Genomic DNA, 17518 nt, shown 5'->3' with positions numbered 1-17518 from the left:
TGGAACTAGCCCCGTAGACCAGGCTGGTCTCGAACTCACAGAGATCCGCCTGCCTCTGCCTCCCGAGTGCTGGGACTAAAGGCGTGCGCCACTATCGCCCGGCCTAGGGCTCCATATTGAAATCATGTCTAAAGGAGTGATAGAGGGAGGAAGGAAACCGTACTTAACAAATGAGCAGATAAAGGCAAATAGTTGCACAATCAAAGGAAACTTCATTCTTGTACAGAGCAACCAAAAAAAGGACAGTGTCAATGACAGAAATAGAGCAAGGTACAGATGTTTTTTCATTTGTTCAATGAATACTTGTGAGTTCTACGAATGATAAATACTGCCCCTTTCTAGAAATAAAGGTGAACACCTTTAATGCCAGCACTCATGAGATTTCTGAGTTTGAAGTCAGTCTGGTCTACTGAGGGAGTTCCAGTATAGCCAGGGCTACATGGAGAAACCCTGTGTCAAAACAAAATAAAAAACAAACAAACAAATAACAAAAAAGGATATAGCTATCAACCTGCTGTTTTGAAAATTACACACTGTCCAAATTTTGCTAAACTTGGGAATTCATAAACCCATTGCAAGTATGGAACGGGGTTAAAAACATCTAATATATAGAACTACAAGTACTATTATCAACTAGTTGTTTCAAAATTCTTCATAAAATAAAAAGGACTGCTTAATATTAGCTGTCACTTTTTGGAAATGAGTTCTGCTAAAACCTCATCACACGCTGAGATGCACACTCAAGTGCTTTCTCTCATCTCACGCCGGGATGCACACTCGCATGCTTTCTCTCATCTCATGTGGCATTTCTACAGACCCAGAGAGCAGACGGACCCTCAGGCTGAAATGAAGAAACTGCAACAGGATAGGAGGCAGGGGAGGGAAGGGTTCTCATCCTTCCGGCTAAGAATGAAGAAGACCTCACAGACAACATGAACCATGGTACAGTCAAATTGCGTACTCTGACCTCTGTACAATGCACGGTTAGAGTTCCTCTGGCTTTCTGAACTGTTTCTATCCTTTCAATCTGAAATCTGTACAATGTACCTTAAAGATCCCATAGTGGTCTCATTTACAAAAAAAAAATAATATACCAAAATACCTTTACTTAATCTCTTAAGCGTTTTTAACAATGTAACTTCAAAACCCAGCTTTTGTTAAGACAGAAAAGTAACTCCTTCCTGAGAAGCCCACTCCTGTGGGCACAGCCATCTTTCTCCTAAGCTGGTAACCTCTCTAGCACTGGTGTATATCTATATCAGAAACTTTTTAGAAGTGTTTGTTTTTAATTAGGTACGTAAGTGTGTGTTTCCGTGAGTATGTGCACGTGGACACAGGTGCCTGTGGTGGCTAGAAGAGGGTATTGGTTTCCCTTGGAGCTAGTTACAGGTGGCTATGAGCCCCATGACGTGGATACTGGGACCAAACTCTGGTCCTTCAGCAGAGTAGAAAGAAGGCTGAACCTATCGTTTTTCTTAATAAACTCCAACTCTGCTTCATATTGACTCCTTCTGAAATTTTGTGATCTGTGTCACAAATCCTGGCTTGACCTTCAAGCCTCCGAAAGGACACTTGGGACTGCACTGCTAGCAGCATTAGGCTGTGGCTTCTGTTGCTACTGCCGTAACTTGGGTTTCAAATGTCTAAGTGACTTGTACAGCACTAGTAAAGAAAACATGACAGTTAAATCTACATTAGATGATTTTTATTTGCTTTTTTTGTTGTTGTTGGGTTTCTTCTTTGTTTTGTTTGAGACAGGGTTTCTCAGTGTAGTCCTGGTTATTGTGGAATTCGCTTTACAGACCAGGCTGGTCTCAGAACTCACAGATATCTGCCTGCTTCTGCCTCCTGAGTGCTGGGATTAACAGTGTGTGCCACCACCCCCAGTTTGCAACAGAGTATCCTATACTTTAATATGCTAACTATATCTTTTATCATGTGTTGCCTGTGTGTAGTATATTTTTTTTTGTTTGTTTTTTGTCCTGTTTTTTTGGTTTTTCGAGACAGGGTTTCTCTGTGGTTTTGGAGCCTGTCCTGGAACTAGCTCTTGTAGACCAGGCTGGTCTCGAACTCACAGAGATCCGCCTGCCTCTGCCTCCCGAGTGCTGGGATTAAAGGCGTGCGCCACCATCGCCCGGCCCGGATTTTTTTTTTTAAACTGGTTTTTAAATACTCGTTTCTTTGGTTTTTCTTTTCTTACTGTTTTAAAAAAAGACCTATTTATTTATTATATATACAACATTCTGCCTCCATGTATGACTGTAAGCCAGAAGAGGGTATTATAGATGGTTGTGAGCCACCGTGTGGTTGCTGGGAATTGAAGCAAGTTGGGGAGGAAGGGTTTATTTGCTTATACTTCCACATCCATTGTCCATCACTGAAGAAAGTCAGAACAAGAGCTCCAACAGACAGGAGCCTGGAAGCAGAAGCTGATCAGAGACAATGAAGGGTGCTGCTTACTGGCTTGCTCTCCGTGGCTTGCTCAGCTTGCTTTCTTATAGAACCCAGGAAAACAACCCAGCATGACCCCACCCACTATGGGCTGGGTCTTCATCCATCAATAGCAAATTAAGAAAATGCTCAATAGGTTGGCCCACAGCCCCTTCTTGTGGGGGCATTTTCTCAACTGAGGCGCCCTCCTTGCTGAGGATTCTTGCTTGTGCCATGCTGACATAAAACGAGCCAGCACATAGCTCATAGTTCACGGCCTCACAAAAAAATCTTAATTTGGTCAATTTTTTCCCTGCTGTCTCTAATTCTCCCATTTTTCATACATTCTTGAGTTCTTTTTATTATTCAGGACATAGCATAGATGAATTCAAAGCAGAATTTTCAGATGATAGTGTTCTGGGAGCAGTACTTGAAAGGCTGAGTGTTAGAGGAAAGCAGGCAACGAGACAAACCAAACCCAGACTCACGAGAGGGAAGCCCTCCAACAATCTGCATCAATACAGGTGGGCGTCCATTTACATCTGAAATATTGTATAACATACATTAAACAGGAGCCCGTGATCCTGGCATCACATGCAGGGATTAGTCAAGCCAAGCAGATCTTCAGGACAGAGACATTTAAAACTCCTTTGCCAAGTTCAGCCGATTTCTCTTACCCTTTGAAGCTGATGTGGTGTAGACAGGCAAGTCTCTTGCGGCTCTTCTTAAAATGTCTTGCTGTCTTTCTTGGCTGAACTCCTTCTCATAACGTTCTTTTTCCAAGTTTGACAAGTAGAACTAGAAAGAGAAAAATAACTACTAAACCCATATTTCTTAGTTAATGTGCTGAGGGAAAGCTTTATCTAAAATAGAGGGAGTCTCATGAAGCAGAACAAAACTTGTTTCTTACTTAAGTTTATGTACATTTTAACAAAAACTGCCCAGACTAAAGGAGTTAGGCTGGGTGGTACTGCCATGTGATTCAATCCCAGCACTGGGGAGGCAGGGGCAGGCAGAGCTCTGTGAGTTCAAGGCCAGCCTGGTCTAGAAAGGGAGTTCTAAGACAGCCAGTGCTCTACAGAGAAACTCTGCCTTGGGGGAAAAAAAGTATTAGTGCTTCCTAGTAATGACTGGATAGGGCAGGAAATCCACTATTTTTGCACCTTTGCCTTTTACAGATGAAATTAAAATCCTTAATAAAAAATAGTTTAGCCAGGCGGTGGTGGCGCATGCCTTTAATCCCAGCACTCGGGAGGCAGGGGCAGGCGGATCTCTGTGAGTTAGAGGCCAGCCTGGTCTACAAGAGCTAGTTCCAGGACAGGAACCAACTGCTACGGAGAAACCCAGTATTGAAAATTAAAAAAAAAAAAAAAAAGTTTAACACATCTATTCATTCAGTAAAAAAATATTGGGGGCTGAAAATATGGCTCAGTAGAAGAATGACTGCCTAGCGACATCAAGTAATTTTTCTTTTTTTATAAGTTACTATTAACTAGGTATAATGCCTCATGCCTGCAATCCTAGTACTTGGAAGGCAGCAAAAGATTGCCATAAGTAAATACTTAGGCTGCAAGGTCTGACAAAAGAAAATTATGTAACAATAGATGAAGTTAAAATAAGCATATATATATAAGTAAATATAAAATATTTGTAAGTGAACTAAGTACGTAAAGTAAAAGTTACTACCAAGTGTTTTTCTTCTCCACTTGCATGTTTATGTATGTGTTCACAGTGGGTATATGTACATGTATGCTAATGCTGTATACATACGTGTGTGTGTGTGTGTGTGTACAGAGGTGTCAGAGATCAGTGTTGTGTGTTTTCCTCAATCACTCTCCTGAGTGCTGGGACTAAAGGTGTGCACCTCCACACCCTGCTCCCTCTACTCTCAGTCTCCTCCCAATTCTCCCTGAGTCCCGGAAGTAGCGATACAGACGCCCCATTAAAGGCTGAGCACTCAGCAAATTACTTCTGTGCTTTGAGCAGCTATGTGTCTCTGTAGTAATGCTGCCACCCTCTATGAAAGGAAGCTTCTCTGACCCGAGCTGAATTCTAGAGAAACTTTTACTTTTTTTTAAAGTTATTTATTTATATTTTATGTACAAGTGCACTGCATGTACACGTGAGAGTGCCAGATATCATTACAGATGGTTGTGAGCCACCATGTGGGAGCTGGGAATCAAACTCAGGTCCTCTGGAAGAGCAGCCAGTGCTCTTAACCGTTAAGCCATCTCTCCAGTCCCCCCAAACTTTTACTTTTTACAAGGCCAGACAAAGGTTGATACGCTTGGGTGAGAGGGAGATCCCTGGCAAGAAATCCATGTTTTGGGGCCCCTTTTCTAAATACCTAAGTGCCATAAAAGCTACCCATTCATACTTTCCATTGTTTTAAGCTTTATTTTTTTTCTTCTAAATACATGTAGGTATATGCCTGCATGTGGGAATATGAGCGTTAGTGTAGGTGCTACCAGAGTCCAGAGATACTGGATCCCTGGAGCTGGATTTAGCGCTTTGAAGCCACCATTTGTCATGGTGCTGGGCACTGAATCCAGGTCCTCTGGGAGCAGTCAGTGTTCCCGTTTGCTCAGCTACTTCTCTAGCCCCATCATTTTTATTTTTGAAAAGCCAACCAACTGTGCTATTCTCTCCAGAATTACCAGGGTTCATCATCTCATTGATAACCTCATTTCCTCAACAAAACATTCCTTTCAGAGGTGTTTTTGGCTGGTTTTTATTGGGGGGGGGATAGTTTTTCATATAATATATCATATTCATATATTTTTCCCTTCCCAACTCCTAGATCCTCCCCACCTCCCTACCAACTTCATGTTCTCTCTCTCCAAAACAAACAAAAACCAAAGAAAAAAATTAAAACAACAAAACACACAAAAATATCATGGAGTCCTCTAGTTTATTAGGGTGGCGCCATGCAACTGGTTTAGAACCAGCTATGTACCCCAGGCTGGCCTTGAGTGTTCAAGCCTCTCTCCTCTGTATTCCCAGTGCTGGGATTACAGGCCACCAAGGCCACCTGGGTTAATTTCAGAAACCTTTTTCCTGCCAAATATGAATTTAATTTCTCTTCTTTTTATGTCCTTCCATCTTCTAGGACTTCTTGTAACTAGGATTTTCTGTATTTTTAATCAAGTCTATTTCACAGATTTGCTTTTTAAAAATAATTATAACAGACGTGTTTTTTAAATGTTTTATATTTTAACAACACTGACTCTCTATTTTTGCTCGTGTTTTCACACGGTCACACTTAAGGAACACTGCTCTGTGCTAATCAAACGGGAAGCTGCCCCACTGTCACACAGACTTTTCTATATCTTAAGTAAGGCAAGAGCTTGCGACTCTGGAAAGTCAGGGGTTCCAGACTGCAGCATACTGGCACACAGGTGGTCTGCATTCTCTGGCTCTTCTTCTCTGTGTCAACCACTAAGGTAAATGCTCTAGCTTCTTCCAACTGCTATCACCAACTGCTTATGAAATGCCAACAAGCACAGTGCATCCGAATGTTAATGCTGTCTTCCTAGATTCTCCAGCACTGTGCAACCGAATGCTAATGCTGTCTTCCTAGATTCTCTAGCATAGTGCATCCGAATGCTAATGCTGTCTTCCTAGATTCTCCAGCACTGCTTTCACAAAGTGAACAGCAGAAAGAGCAGTCAGAACACATGCACACTCTCAAACTTTCCTCAGCCTCACAGACAGCTGAACACTTTCAGAAAGAAAGATAAAATCTCATGGTATGATGTTCAATAAATATTTAGCAGAGAATCTGGTCAGAAATCTGCAATCCCTCTAGGCTGAGATATCTAGCCTGTAGTGATATTTCAGACCTTGGCTTGATTGCACATTTGTGTACCCATCTTTACCATTACTGCGATGGTTTGAATTCAGAATTCAAAGGTTATTGTGATGGTTTGGATAGGAATGGGCTCCGTAGACTCAAGTGTCTGAATGTCTGGCACTATTAGGAGGTGTGGCCTTGTTGAAGAAAATTTCACTGTGGAGGTGGGCTTTGAGGTCTCACATACACTCACTGTGACACTCTCTCCCCGCTACATGTGGATCAAGACATAGAACTCTCAGCTTCTTCTGCAGCACCATGTCTGCCTGCATGCCACCTGCTATGATGACAATGGAGTAAACCTGTGAAACTGTAAGCCAGCCCCAATTAAATATTTTCCTTTATGAGTTCCTGTGGTCATGGTGTCTCTTCATGCAGTAGACATCCTAAGATAGTTATAAAACAATGAGAAGCTTAAAACAAATAAAAAAATTTCAGATATCAGGGTATACAACACTCAATACTACTGAGTGTAATTCAAATTAAATTACAATATGCCATTATGACCTTAAATTCAATGTTCAGAAAATTCCACTTAAATATTAGACCAAGGATGGCTCAGCTTGCCTTTAGCACACACAAAGTCCTGGGTTCAATCACCAGCAGCAAAATGACTAAGAATAAATGTTTTTAAATTATTATTTTTGTTTTAAAGGGACAGTTTTGCTACATTGTTTAGGGTGATCCCAAACTCCTGAATTCAAGCAAATCTCCTCTCTCAGCTTCCTGTGTAGTCAGACTACAGGCTCACTCCAGAGTCTAACCATAAACATATATTAAAACCCTGTCTCAAAACAAAACAACAGCTATAACAACAAAACAATAGCTAGGCGGTGGGGCTGAAGAAATGGCTGGTCCAGTGATTAAGAACATGTGCTGTTTCTGCAGAGGACCTGAGTGCAGCTCCCAGCACTGGCATGGCAGCTTACAACGGGGTCTCGGCACTTGTCTGACCTCCACTGGCACCAAACACATGCAGTGCACACTCATACACGCAGGCAGAACACTCTGCATAAAAATAGCGAATCTTTAAAGTCAGCACTGTTTTAAAAGGCACAGGTCCAAAGATGACTAAAATAGGAGCCTGAGAGATGGCTCAGTGGTTAAAAGCACTAACTGCTCTTTCAGAGGACCTGGGTTCAATTCCCAGCACCGACATGGCAACTCCAGAATCCAACATCCTCACACAGACATATATACAGGCAAACACCAATAAAATAAGAATAAATTTTTAAAAAGATGAATAAAAGCAAATATTGCCTTCCAAACAAAGAATTCCAAAAATACAAGCCAGTGTAATAGCATTACAGGTGCTATGCAGCCCAGCAGAGGGCTCTGTGCACTAGAATAGCTGTACCTGCCAGGAAGGTGTCCACCGGAACAGTAACAGCAAGACTGTTGTGAAGTAACCGACCACTTTTCTGACAGGCCCTGATGCCCTCATCCACATTCCTGGTAGTGTAAATCTAGATAATACCCACGGCTGGAGGTGGGAGCTGGGTGGGGGTAGGGACATGTCATTGTGATTACTGTTGTCCTGTCTTATAACTGCTCAAGTCTGTACCCATGCAGTAGAGCTGCAGTCTCAGCTGCGGCCAATTGCTAATAATGAGAGACTTATAACTGGCCAAAATGCTAAGAGTAAGCTGACTGTTGAGTGGTCAGCTCCTCAACACAACATCTCCAGAATCCTTTCCAAAGCTCAGGAAACACGGTGGAAGGAGGCAGCAGAAATAGAAGGAAGGTGTGATAAAACACTGTTTTCTGGACATGACATGGAGGTGGTAAAATATTATTTTAAGGTGTGTTACTTTTGTTTATGCTCTGGAGCATTTGTTTAATGGTGCAAAGATCTGTTTAATTAAATAAAAGTCACCTGTGGTCAGGAGGCTGCGCCAGCAACTAGCTGACAGGAAGGGGTAGGAGGAGCCAGGTGGAGAAGGGTTTTTAAGGAGGGGCGAGAAAAAGCAGAAGGCCACCTTGGGAGGCTGAGGTGAGCTGCTTACTATTCAAGCCTGGGGGGGCGGGGGACAGACACAGGAGTCTACCACCAGCACCTTTGAATCTTGAGTTCTTTAGAGGGACAGAGATGCAGTTAAGTTCCCTTTGTAACTCAGAAAGGGTCGGTGCCTTAGGGAACAGAATATCTTCAGGCTGCAGCTGGGCTCTTGCAGCCTAACCTCTGTGGTAGCAGTGGAGTAGGACAACAACTGGTCACTGCACTCATGGACTCAGCGGGCATGGCTTCCTGCACAAGCCTGAGTCAACATGCCATCACAAATAGGAGGCTCCTACGGCCTTACCCCAAGCCGAGCTGGCCGTTAATGGTACAGAGATGGGGAAATCATTTTTACTCAGCGGTGTGTTCACAGGTAAATTGCTCATGCTCCAGTAAATAACTCCATGCCCATGCTCAGGCAGGCCACCCTAATCCGACTCAGTGAACCATAATCACACACATTTGTGTGTATACAAAGGAGGGACCTTGTTGGGGAAAAGGGATTCAGAGGGCTGGGGTAAGATAATGGAGACTGAGTATGATCAAAATACATCATACACGTTAATGAAATCAAAGACTTTTTAATCTATGTTAATCGTAATCTTTATTCCAAAGTAAGATAAAATATTCATTTCAAATGAGATTCTTGGAGACAGTTGTATCTAAGCTAGATAAGGGGTGTTTTCCAGAAAGACAAAGAAAAAAATCTTGGCAAGGGAACAGTGAGAGCCAACAGGATGTGAACAGCCTGCTGCTGGAAGAGCTAGTTCCCCTGCAAAGGTGATGAAGGTCTAAGATTGCTGCAGCTACAGAGCAGAGCTGGCCTATTAGGTACCACATGCATGAACATGATCTGTATCTTGCAGTAGACTGGCAGTTTCTGCACAATTATAAGCAGGAAACAGTGGTAAGACTCTAGCAGGTCAGGGAATGGCAAACTTGGCTCTGACAGGCCTTGCCCCTCCCCATTACCTCTGCCTTGCTGTTAGATTACATTCCACTAAGGCCCATTCTCTTATCTGGGGACTTCCTTCCCAAGGCTGACCAACCAGGGTCCAGCTATCAAAGTTCAGCAATCAAAAGCCTCCTTTTGGCTGCCCTGATTAACATGCCCAATCAAAACAAACCAACTCCTTCTAACAAGGGGTTTTCCTTTCTCCCTTTATAAACTGTCCTTTGCCTGTGGACCGTGCTGGTCTCCTTTTGTCCCTCCCTCTGGTCTCTCAGTAGTACCATAGTTTATATTGGTGTACAGGTCCAACCCCCATTCCACGCAGTTCTCATACACCTACTGGTACCTGTCCTCCCCAATCAGCATCAGCTAATTGTGGAGTTCCCTACAGGTGAGTCCAATTTTCCTTTTAGAGAGGATAACATTTTGCTGGGCATGGGGGCTCATGCTTACAACCCAGCACTTGGCAGGGCAGGCTGAGGTAGGAGGACTGCCAAGATATAAGGCCAGTTTAGATTACAGAAAGAAACATTGTCCAAAACCAGAATGACAGAAACGAAACAAGAAAAACAAGCAGATATCTATGTTAAGGAGATGGCATGATGACAGCTGTTTACGTCTGCAGCTGCCCTTTCAGCCATCTTTCAGGTTTTAGTCCGCTGCCTTTTTATATAACCAGGTCTGATTTAGACAATGGTGACACTGCAGTGCACAACAGGAAGCTCAGGGAGAGACTGAGAAACACCTCAGCTGGACTCCACCTCCTCCCTGAGCACTACTGTCTAGCTACCACCGAAAAGGAGCTTGTTCCTCCCAGAGTAACTTTTACCCAGCTATGCTAGGCCATATCACTTTTCCCAACTTTACTTCAATCCTCTAAATTTACAATTGTTCTGTCATTTGCTCGTTTACCACCTTTGACTTTCACATAAAGACCAGGCGTCTGCTGATTTCCACGCAATCTCTAATCCAGCAGAGACACAAGACTAGAAAGAAATTCCAACATTATTATAACTCAACTCCCCTAAAAAAATTTAGTTTTTGCTTTTTAAGCCGATCCGATTCCCTGAGTCCTAACACTCACACTCTTTCACTTCTGACCTAAAACGGTTCCGCAGCAGCAAGCTCAGGAGTTCTGCAAATTCATCTATAATGCTATCCATCAGTGTACGGCATCTCAACGAGAAAAACAATTTTTGGTTTTACTTCTTCTCTTGGCTATCAAAAGACTTAGTTTAGGTAGCTCTTGAGGACTTAAAAATTCGTTCAACATTTGTCAAATATCCACGATGTGCCAGATTTTTGGGCGCGGGTATTGTGAAGAACTGAACACAGTGAAAGATCTGTGTCTCAGGGACTTTAAGTTTGATAAAGTGAAACATGTCCAAGTACCAGGTGAGCTCCGTACTGTGGTAGTTTGATAATCTCAGAGGGAGCAGCATTATTAGGAGGGATTTCAATCCAATCCATTTAGCCAATGACTTTTGGGGAAAGTCCTAGGGCTTGGTCTTGTCTGTGTCTGTGACCACTTAAGAGCCAGAGAGGTGTGACCCCTCTCCCTCAGGTGGTCAGAGTCAGAGCAAGGAGCGGCTGGTCCCTGGGCAGAACGGCAGGACACGGGCATCTGATCTGTATCCGAGAGTATTTATCCCTATCTTACACCTAAATATATTCTCGAGCCCCTTTAACACCACCATGCTCCTGCCGTGATAACAATGGACTGAACCTCTGAAACTCTAAGCGAGTCCCCTCAATTAAATGATTTCCTTCTAAGAGTTGCTGTGTTCATAGTGTCTCTTCACAGCAATAGGAACCTTAAGATAATGGCAGAGCAGACGTACAGTTCTAGGCAGGGCCAGTGGACCAAACTTAGCTTGAAGAGTCTGTGGAGTAGTGGGAATGTATGGGACAATAGGTATAAAAAGGTAAGGTCGAGGCAATATAATAAACCACCACAGTTAACATTTAGCAGCCCCATGATGTTAGGCCATTCTTAGAGTACTGTACACATTTTATGTGTATTTACTATTTATCCAGTCCGTCAGCAATCCATGCAGGACACTCCCACAAGGGAATGCTGTCTGTGTCTATCTCATTTGCCAGAGGAAGCGGTAAAGGAAATCTCCAGACACCGCTGGCAAGTGACAGAGTGGTGTGACTCCAGAACCAATTCTGGGCCCCTCAAGCGTCTCAGGTGGAGTTCTCACTGTTCTGATTCTCTACTTATTTCCTGTGTTGGGAACATTTACTTGTTACACAAGCTTACTCTTTTAGCTTCTGTCGTTTTGTTTTGAAATAGGGTCTTACTATGTAAACCTGCCTACCCGTGCTTTCCGAGTGCTCGGATTAAAGGCATGCACCTCCATGCCCTATATTTTCAAGACATCACTACTAAGAATCACTTAGTTAGGTATTTTTCAACTTAAAAGATTATGAATGGATAGAAGTTTGTAATGTAACTTTAAGGACTAACCATTACCAATGTTCAAAGAACATTATCTAACAAACAATTAGGTTTGATTTATGGGTTTACTTTCCGAATGGAAAATTGACAATAGCTTGTGTAGCCTTATCTGCTCAAATTCAGCATACGTGTAACTGACAGCAGCTCCGATCCCAGAGAGACATGTACAGCCCTACTGTAACCACCCTAAACAACAGGCCTGGTAAACACAACATTATCCTCCACAACAGAAGAATAATAGCAAAAATGACCTACAACAACACAGATGAACCCTATAATTAGAATGCTAAAGAAAAGGCAGACACACAACATATGAGAATGAAAGAAATGAATCTATGTACAAATAAGGCAGAAGAATGATTTGTTATGAGATGACTGATGACGGGAATATTCTGGTCCCTGAACTGGGTGGGATAATGGCTAACATATGTACTCAGTTTCTGGGAAGTAATGTTTGTTTGTTTCTGAGGCAGTCTCTTTACTAAGTAGCTCAGGCTGTCCTGGAATCTGCTGTGTATAGACTAGGCTGGCTTCAAACTCAGAGATCTGCCTCTGCCTCCCAGAGCTGGGATTAAAGAGTAGCCAGACGTACTAACTAGTTTTATGCCAACTTGACACAAGCTAGAGTTATCTGAAAGCAGGGAAACTCAAGAAAATGTCTCCTTAAGATCTGGCTGCAGGGGATTTTCTTAAGCAGTGAGGGAAGGGGCAGGGCCAAGCCACTGTGGGTGGAGCTATCCCCAGGGTGGCCGTCCTGGGTTAAGAAAGTCACACAGAGCAATCCAGTAAGGGCACCCCTCCATGATTTCTGCTTCTGCCTCCAAGTTCCCGCCCTGTGTGAGTTCCTTCCTGACTGCCTTCTATGAACACTGATGTGGAAGTGTCAGCCAAATCAACCCTTTCCTCCCTAACTTGCTTTGGTCATGGTGTTTCTCCACAGCAAGAGTAACCCTGACTAAGACACCTGGCCTACTTTGTGTGACATCTTACCAAGGGTACACCTGGGACTTTATTTTCTATATACAGACTGTCTATAGAATATTAAATGGAAGTTGGCATTTTAAATTAAATGGTCTATAATTTTTAACAAATTCTGAAAAGTTAACATGAAGGAAAACAATTATATTACTTCTATCATCCAATATTTGAATATTCATCCTGAAACAGGAATATCTTAAAAATTGGAAAATGTCAGTCCTCACATGCATCCCACAGAGACAGACACAATTTTCTGAGAAGAAAACCGAAGCTCAGAAATTAATGTGTAGAAAAACAAAAACAAAAACCTCAAACAGTCTTAACTCTGTGCATATGCAGTGGGTGTGTGTATGCGCGCACACGTGCAGGGTGTGTGTGCGCGTACATGTTATTTGCTTGTTTGGAGGACAGGGTCTCACAGTGTCCAAGGCTGGCTTTGGATTTGCCATCTTCCCGCTGAAAGCTACGTTAACAGGAGTGAACCACCACCACGCCCAGCCTAGAGAGGCAGCTTCATCACCACGCTACATTACATTTCAGCAAGGAAGAACTCATCTGTGTCAAGGTAAGAAAGACTCCAGTCGCAAAACCTTCTGCACTTAAATGTTTAAAATATTTTCCAATTGCATCCTCCAAGCAGAAAAATGCAGTCACAGCAAGACGAACCCTGAATAACTGTTTTCCACAGTGACAGGTGATTTAGATACAGCACAACTGTTCATGCCTGAGAAAATATGATGGAGGAGTTTCTAAAACCCAGCCCCGCTGACCTAACTCAATTCTGACCCTGAACTTCTTACCCCAGTGTTAAGAAAATTCAGCATGCCAGTAAAGTGTTAGGACAACTAAACATTTACTGTGCTGTCAGTAAACTGTACTGAGAACAAGTCAATGACTCACACTACCCAGGAATTTTACAAACGGAAACAGACAAAGGTATCATGCAGGGTTTTAACACAGGTAACACAGGGGATATCATTCCATAATCAGTTAAAGCATTGACAATTTACCAACATAAAATTTACCTCTTTGGAGGGGCTAGCAGGAGATGTGAATATTGTCATCCAATAGGACCATACAAACATAACAAAGAACAGATGGAAAGCCACAAGGTAAACAACGGTCTTTCCTGGTAAATAAAAACAAATAATATTTTATTGAGTCTGGGTGAAAAGAAAAAATACATTAGAACAGTATGATCACAAGACCTGATTTAATAAAAACTTTCATTTAAATATCAAATATATAAACTCCTTTATCTTTATGCTACAACAGTAAGAGATATAAAGATATATGCTACCCTTGTTATTTCAAGGTGTAAAGTTATAAAATAAGCTTATAAACCTAACTTTATGAATAAAGGCTACATTTGGTAAGAATTAATTACATTTAGTTGCTGAGGCTCTAAGTTAAAAAAACACCTTTGAAAATTTTTGCTCACTGAGTTTGGTTTCCTTCCTTCCTTTCTTTTTTGAGATGGTGCCTCCCTACATATTCCTGGCACTCACCATGTAGACCAGGCTGGTCTCAAAATCGAACTCAGAGATCCACCTGCCTCTACCTTCTGAGTGCTTGGGTTAAAAATGTGTGCCACCACTCCCAACTGGGTTTGAATCTTTTGTTTTGAGGGTGTCTCTGTGTAATAGCCCTGAATGTCCTGGAATTTGCTTTGGATACCAGGGTGGCCTTGAGCTCACCTATTTCCTTATGCCTTTGCCTCCAGTGCTAGGATTAAAGACTAGAACTTTGGAAAAGAGAGTTTTTGACAGGCTGGCCTTGAACTTACTTTCCAGTCCAAGATGGCCTGGATTTACTCCTGCCTCTGCTTCTCCTGCCACGCTGGCCGGAGAGAACTAGTGCGAACCATGTGCACATAGCTGCTGCTCACTGTAATTGAGTTTTCCTTAAATGTTAATTCTCACTGACTTAAAAATTATTTAAAAGGATCCATCACTATAAACATCACACCAAGGGGAACTGGAAACAGAAAGACAAAAAGTTTTATTAAACAATAATGAATAAATTTGAAAAACAATTCCTGTCTGGGTTAGAGTATTCTAAAATTTATTCTCTTGTTCAACATAGGGTAACAAAAAAAAAGGCAGCCACTGTGAACTTCTACCATAATCTTTTCCAAGTACACTAGTGTCACAGTTGACATCTGGGACTCCAACTATCACTCACTGGTATAATATTAAGCCTTTTGTTGTGCTCTGCAGTTTTTCTATCTGAAATGAACAAGGTTAGTTCTTATAAGAGGCAAGAATCAATGGCCAGAGCTGAACCCTTTATGTGTTTTGGTGTGAAATTTTACACAAACACACTCTGAAGACAAGTTTGAACTCGATTCATCTTTAAAGTCAGACTATAAAGTTCTCTCCACTCTCAGAACTTACTTTTCCTCACAACTGCGCAGACTTCGATAAAACACTTGTTTCTATAGTCATCAAATGCTTAAGAATGATAAATTAATAAATGCAAAACACCAGGTGTCCTAACCAAACAAGGGGACTTTCTAGTCACAGTTGACTTTAGCTTCTCAATTCTTCATTTCTTCCTACTGAAAGCCTCTTAGCATATGACACCGGCTTTCTTTCTAACCTTAGGCATGTAAATACAAGGATCAGAGAATTTTAATGTCACTTGTAAGAAGCCTTAATGTCAGAACTGAAATTCATAACTGCTTGATAAAAATCTAAAGTTCTTCACTTCTGTCACCGAAAATTGTTTTCCTCCACTTTTTTAGTCAGCATTTAACTAGTCAGTTTACTTCTGTGCCAGTGTCTCATGACTTCCTCCCAGAGCTAAAGTACTCTTTCTTTTCATTTCCACTAATGCTGTCCACTGTAAACATTCTGGCTCCTCAGCAAGCTGCATTTCTCTACGTTGTCTGTTCCCTTCAGGTCAAATCTTGTAGTCTATTGAGTGGACTCAAAAAATATTGAGTTGCCGGGCAGTGGTGGCGCACAACTTTAATCCCAGCACTTGGGAGGCGGAGGCAAGTGGATCTCTTTGAGTTCAAGGCCAGCCTGGTCTACAGAGCTAGTTCTAGGGCAGGATCCAGAGCTAGAGTAACTCTGTCTCAAAAGAACAAACACCCCCCCCCCAAAAAAAACCAAACAAACACTGAGTGATTGATTTTTCCTTTGGGAACCCATTTGGGGGCTCACTCCCTTCTCTGACCCAGCTCTAAGGCCACTCACTGACTCTGAAGTGCTAGTTCACCAGTACGTCCTGTATTCATTTCCTGTCCGTCAATCAAGCTAGCAGTCTTCACTTACACCATTGGTTCTCAACTTGTGGACCAGGATCCCTTTGACAAACCTCTACGTCCCAAACTATTTACATTAGTATTTGTAACAGTAGCAAAATAACTATAATTTTATAGTTGGGGAGGTCACAAATGCATGAGGAGCAATATTAAAGGGTCACAGCATTTAAGACGGATGTCAGCACACAAGTACTTTAAACTTGATTACTTACAACCAAGATTAGCATAAACAGATGCTTCAACTTTTAACATTTACTATTCCTTTAGGAAATTTCTACTCTCCATACACACAAAATGGTTTGCTTTAAAACACATTTCAGTTAAATATAATTAACTTCTTAGCACAATACTTGGGATATAATTAACAGACAATAACAAATAATAATAAAAGAAAATACTGCTCTTAACTAAATTCAAATTCATGTGATGTGCTATTTTTTTCCTTGAGGGGCTGGAGGGCTGAGGACCACTTAGAGTCGTGTGCGTGTGTGTGTGTGTGTGTGTGTGTGTGTGTGTTAGTAGCCTACTACTAAGCTGCCCTTCAATTCTCTCTCCTTTTTCCCCCTCAAGGTTTCTCTTGAAACCCCCCAAGACAGGGTTTCTCCGTGCAGCCCTAGCTGTCCTGGAACTTGCTCTGTAGACCAGGCTGGCCTCAAACTCAGAGATCACCTGCTTCTGCCTCCCAAGTGCTGGGATTAAAGGCACATGCTATCGTTGCCCAGCAACAGGGTCTTGATATATAACCTAGGTTGATCCTAAACTTATAGACCAGGCTGGCCTGTGCTGTGGGATGATCTTTCCCATCTCTGTAAAAATCTGTTGCTCTCATTGGTTGATAATAAAAGCTAAATTAACCTATAAGCCAGGCAGAATAAAGTTAGGTGGGAAAGTCACACATATACAGGGAGAAAGAAGGGTGGAGTCAAGAGAAACTTAGGTGTCCAAGAAGCAAGATGCACGGTCACACGGCAACATATAGATTAACAGAAAAGGGTTAATTTAAATAGAGGAGCTAGTCAGTAATAAGCCTGAACTACAGGCCAAATATTTTGTAATTAATATTAAGCATCTGAGTGATTATTTAAAAGCAACTACATGACAGGGCAGGACAAAGATGGCTCCGCTTACAGGTTGCAAACTTACAATGTTCTTGGTCTTAGCCTCCCAAGTGCTGGATTATGTTCCAACATACCCAGCTTCCATTACTATTAAGAGGAAAACTTTGAGTCACATTTATGAAAGTGGGCTGGCAAGATGGCTCAGCAGGTAAAGGCACTCGCCAAACTGAGAGTGTGGCCCACACGGTGGAAGGAGAGAACCAACTCCCCAAAGTTGTCCTCCTCTGAGTGTGTGTACATGTGCGCACATACCCAATGTGAAAAAGTAAATGTATAAAAGTAAAAATATTTGTAAAAAAATTAAAGCTCTAAGAAAAATCAAAATCTATGTTCAAAAATCACCTGTAACTCAATGTATCATAAAACTTCAAGACAGCTTCTAACAAGTGGGAAAAAGAGGAAACTATTCTTTTAAGATGGGGTGGCTTAAAAAAACCTGTAATACATACTAGT

The 17518-nt window shown here is 42.0% G+C and overlaps 1 protein-coding gene across 1 annotated transcript in view; it reads right to left on the bottom strand.

Annotated features, from left to right (window-relative positions):
* The window catches only part of Zdhhc20 (zinc finger DHHC-type containing 20), a 60860-nt gene that overhangs the window by 26772 nt on the left and 16570 nt on the right, over positions 1 to 17518 (bottom strand). The window contains exons 3-4 of the mRNA XM_026783282.1: positions 13702 to 13805; positions 3108 to 3228 (exon numbers count right to left, since the gene is read on the bottom strand). Coding sequence (XP_026639083.1) covers positions 3108 to 3228; positions 13702 to 13805 — 225 coding nt within the window. The remainder of the gene's footprint in view (positions 1 to 3107; positions 3229 to 13701; positions 13806 to 17518) is intronic.

This window comes from Microtus ochrogaster, chromosome 17 (assembly GCF_000317375.1).
Source record: "Microtus ochrogaster isolate Prairie Vole_2 chromosome 17, MicOch1.0, whole genome shotgun sequence".
Classification (NCBI taxonomy): Eukaryota; Metazoa; Chordata; class Mammalia; order Rodentia; family Cricetidae; genus Microtus; species Microtus ochrogaster.
This window is presented reverse-complemented; position numbering and strand designations above follow the sequence as displayed.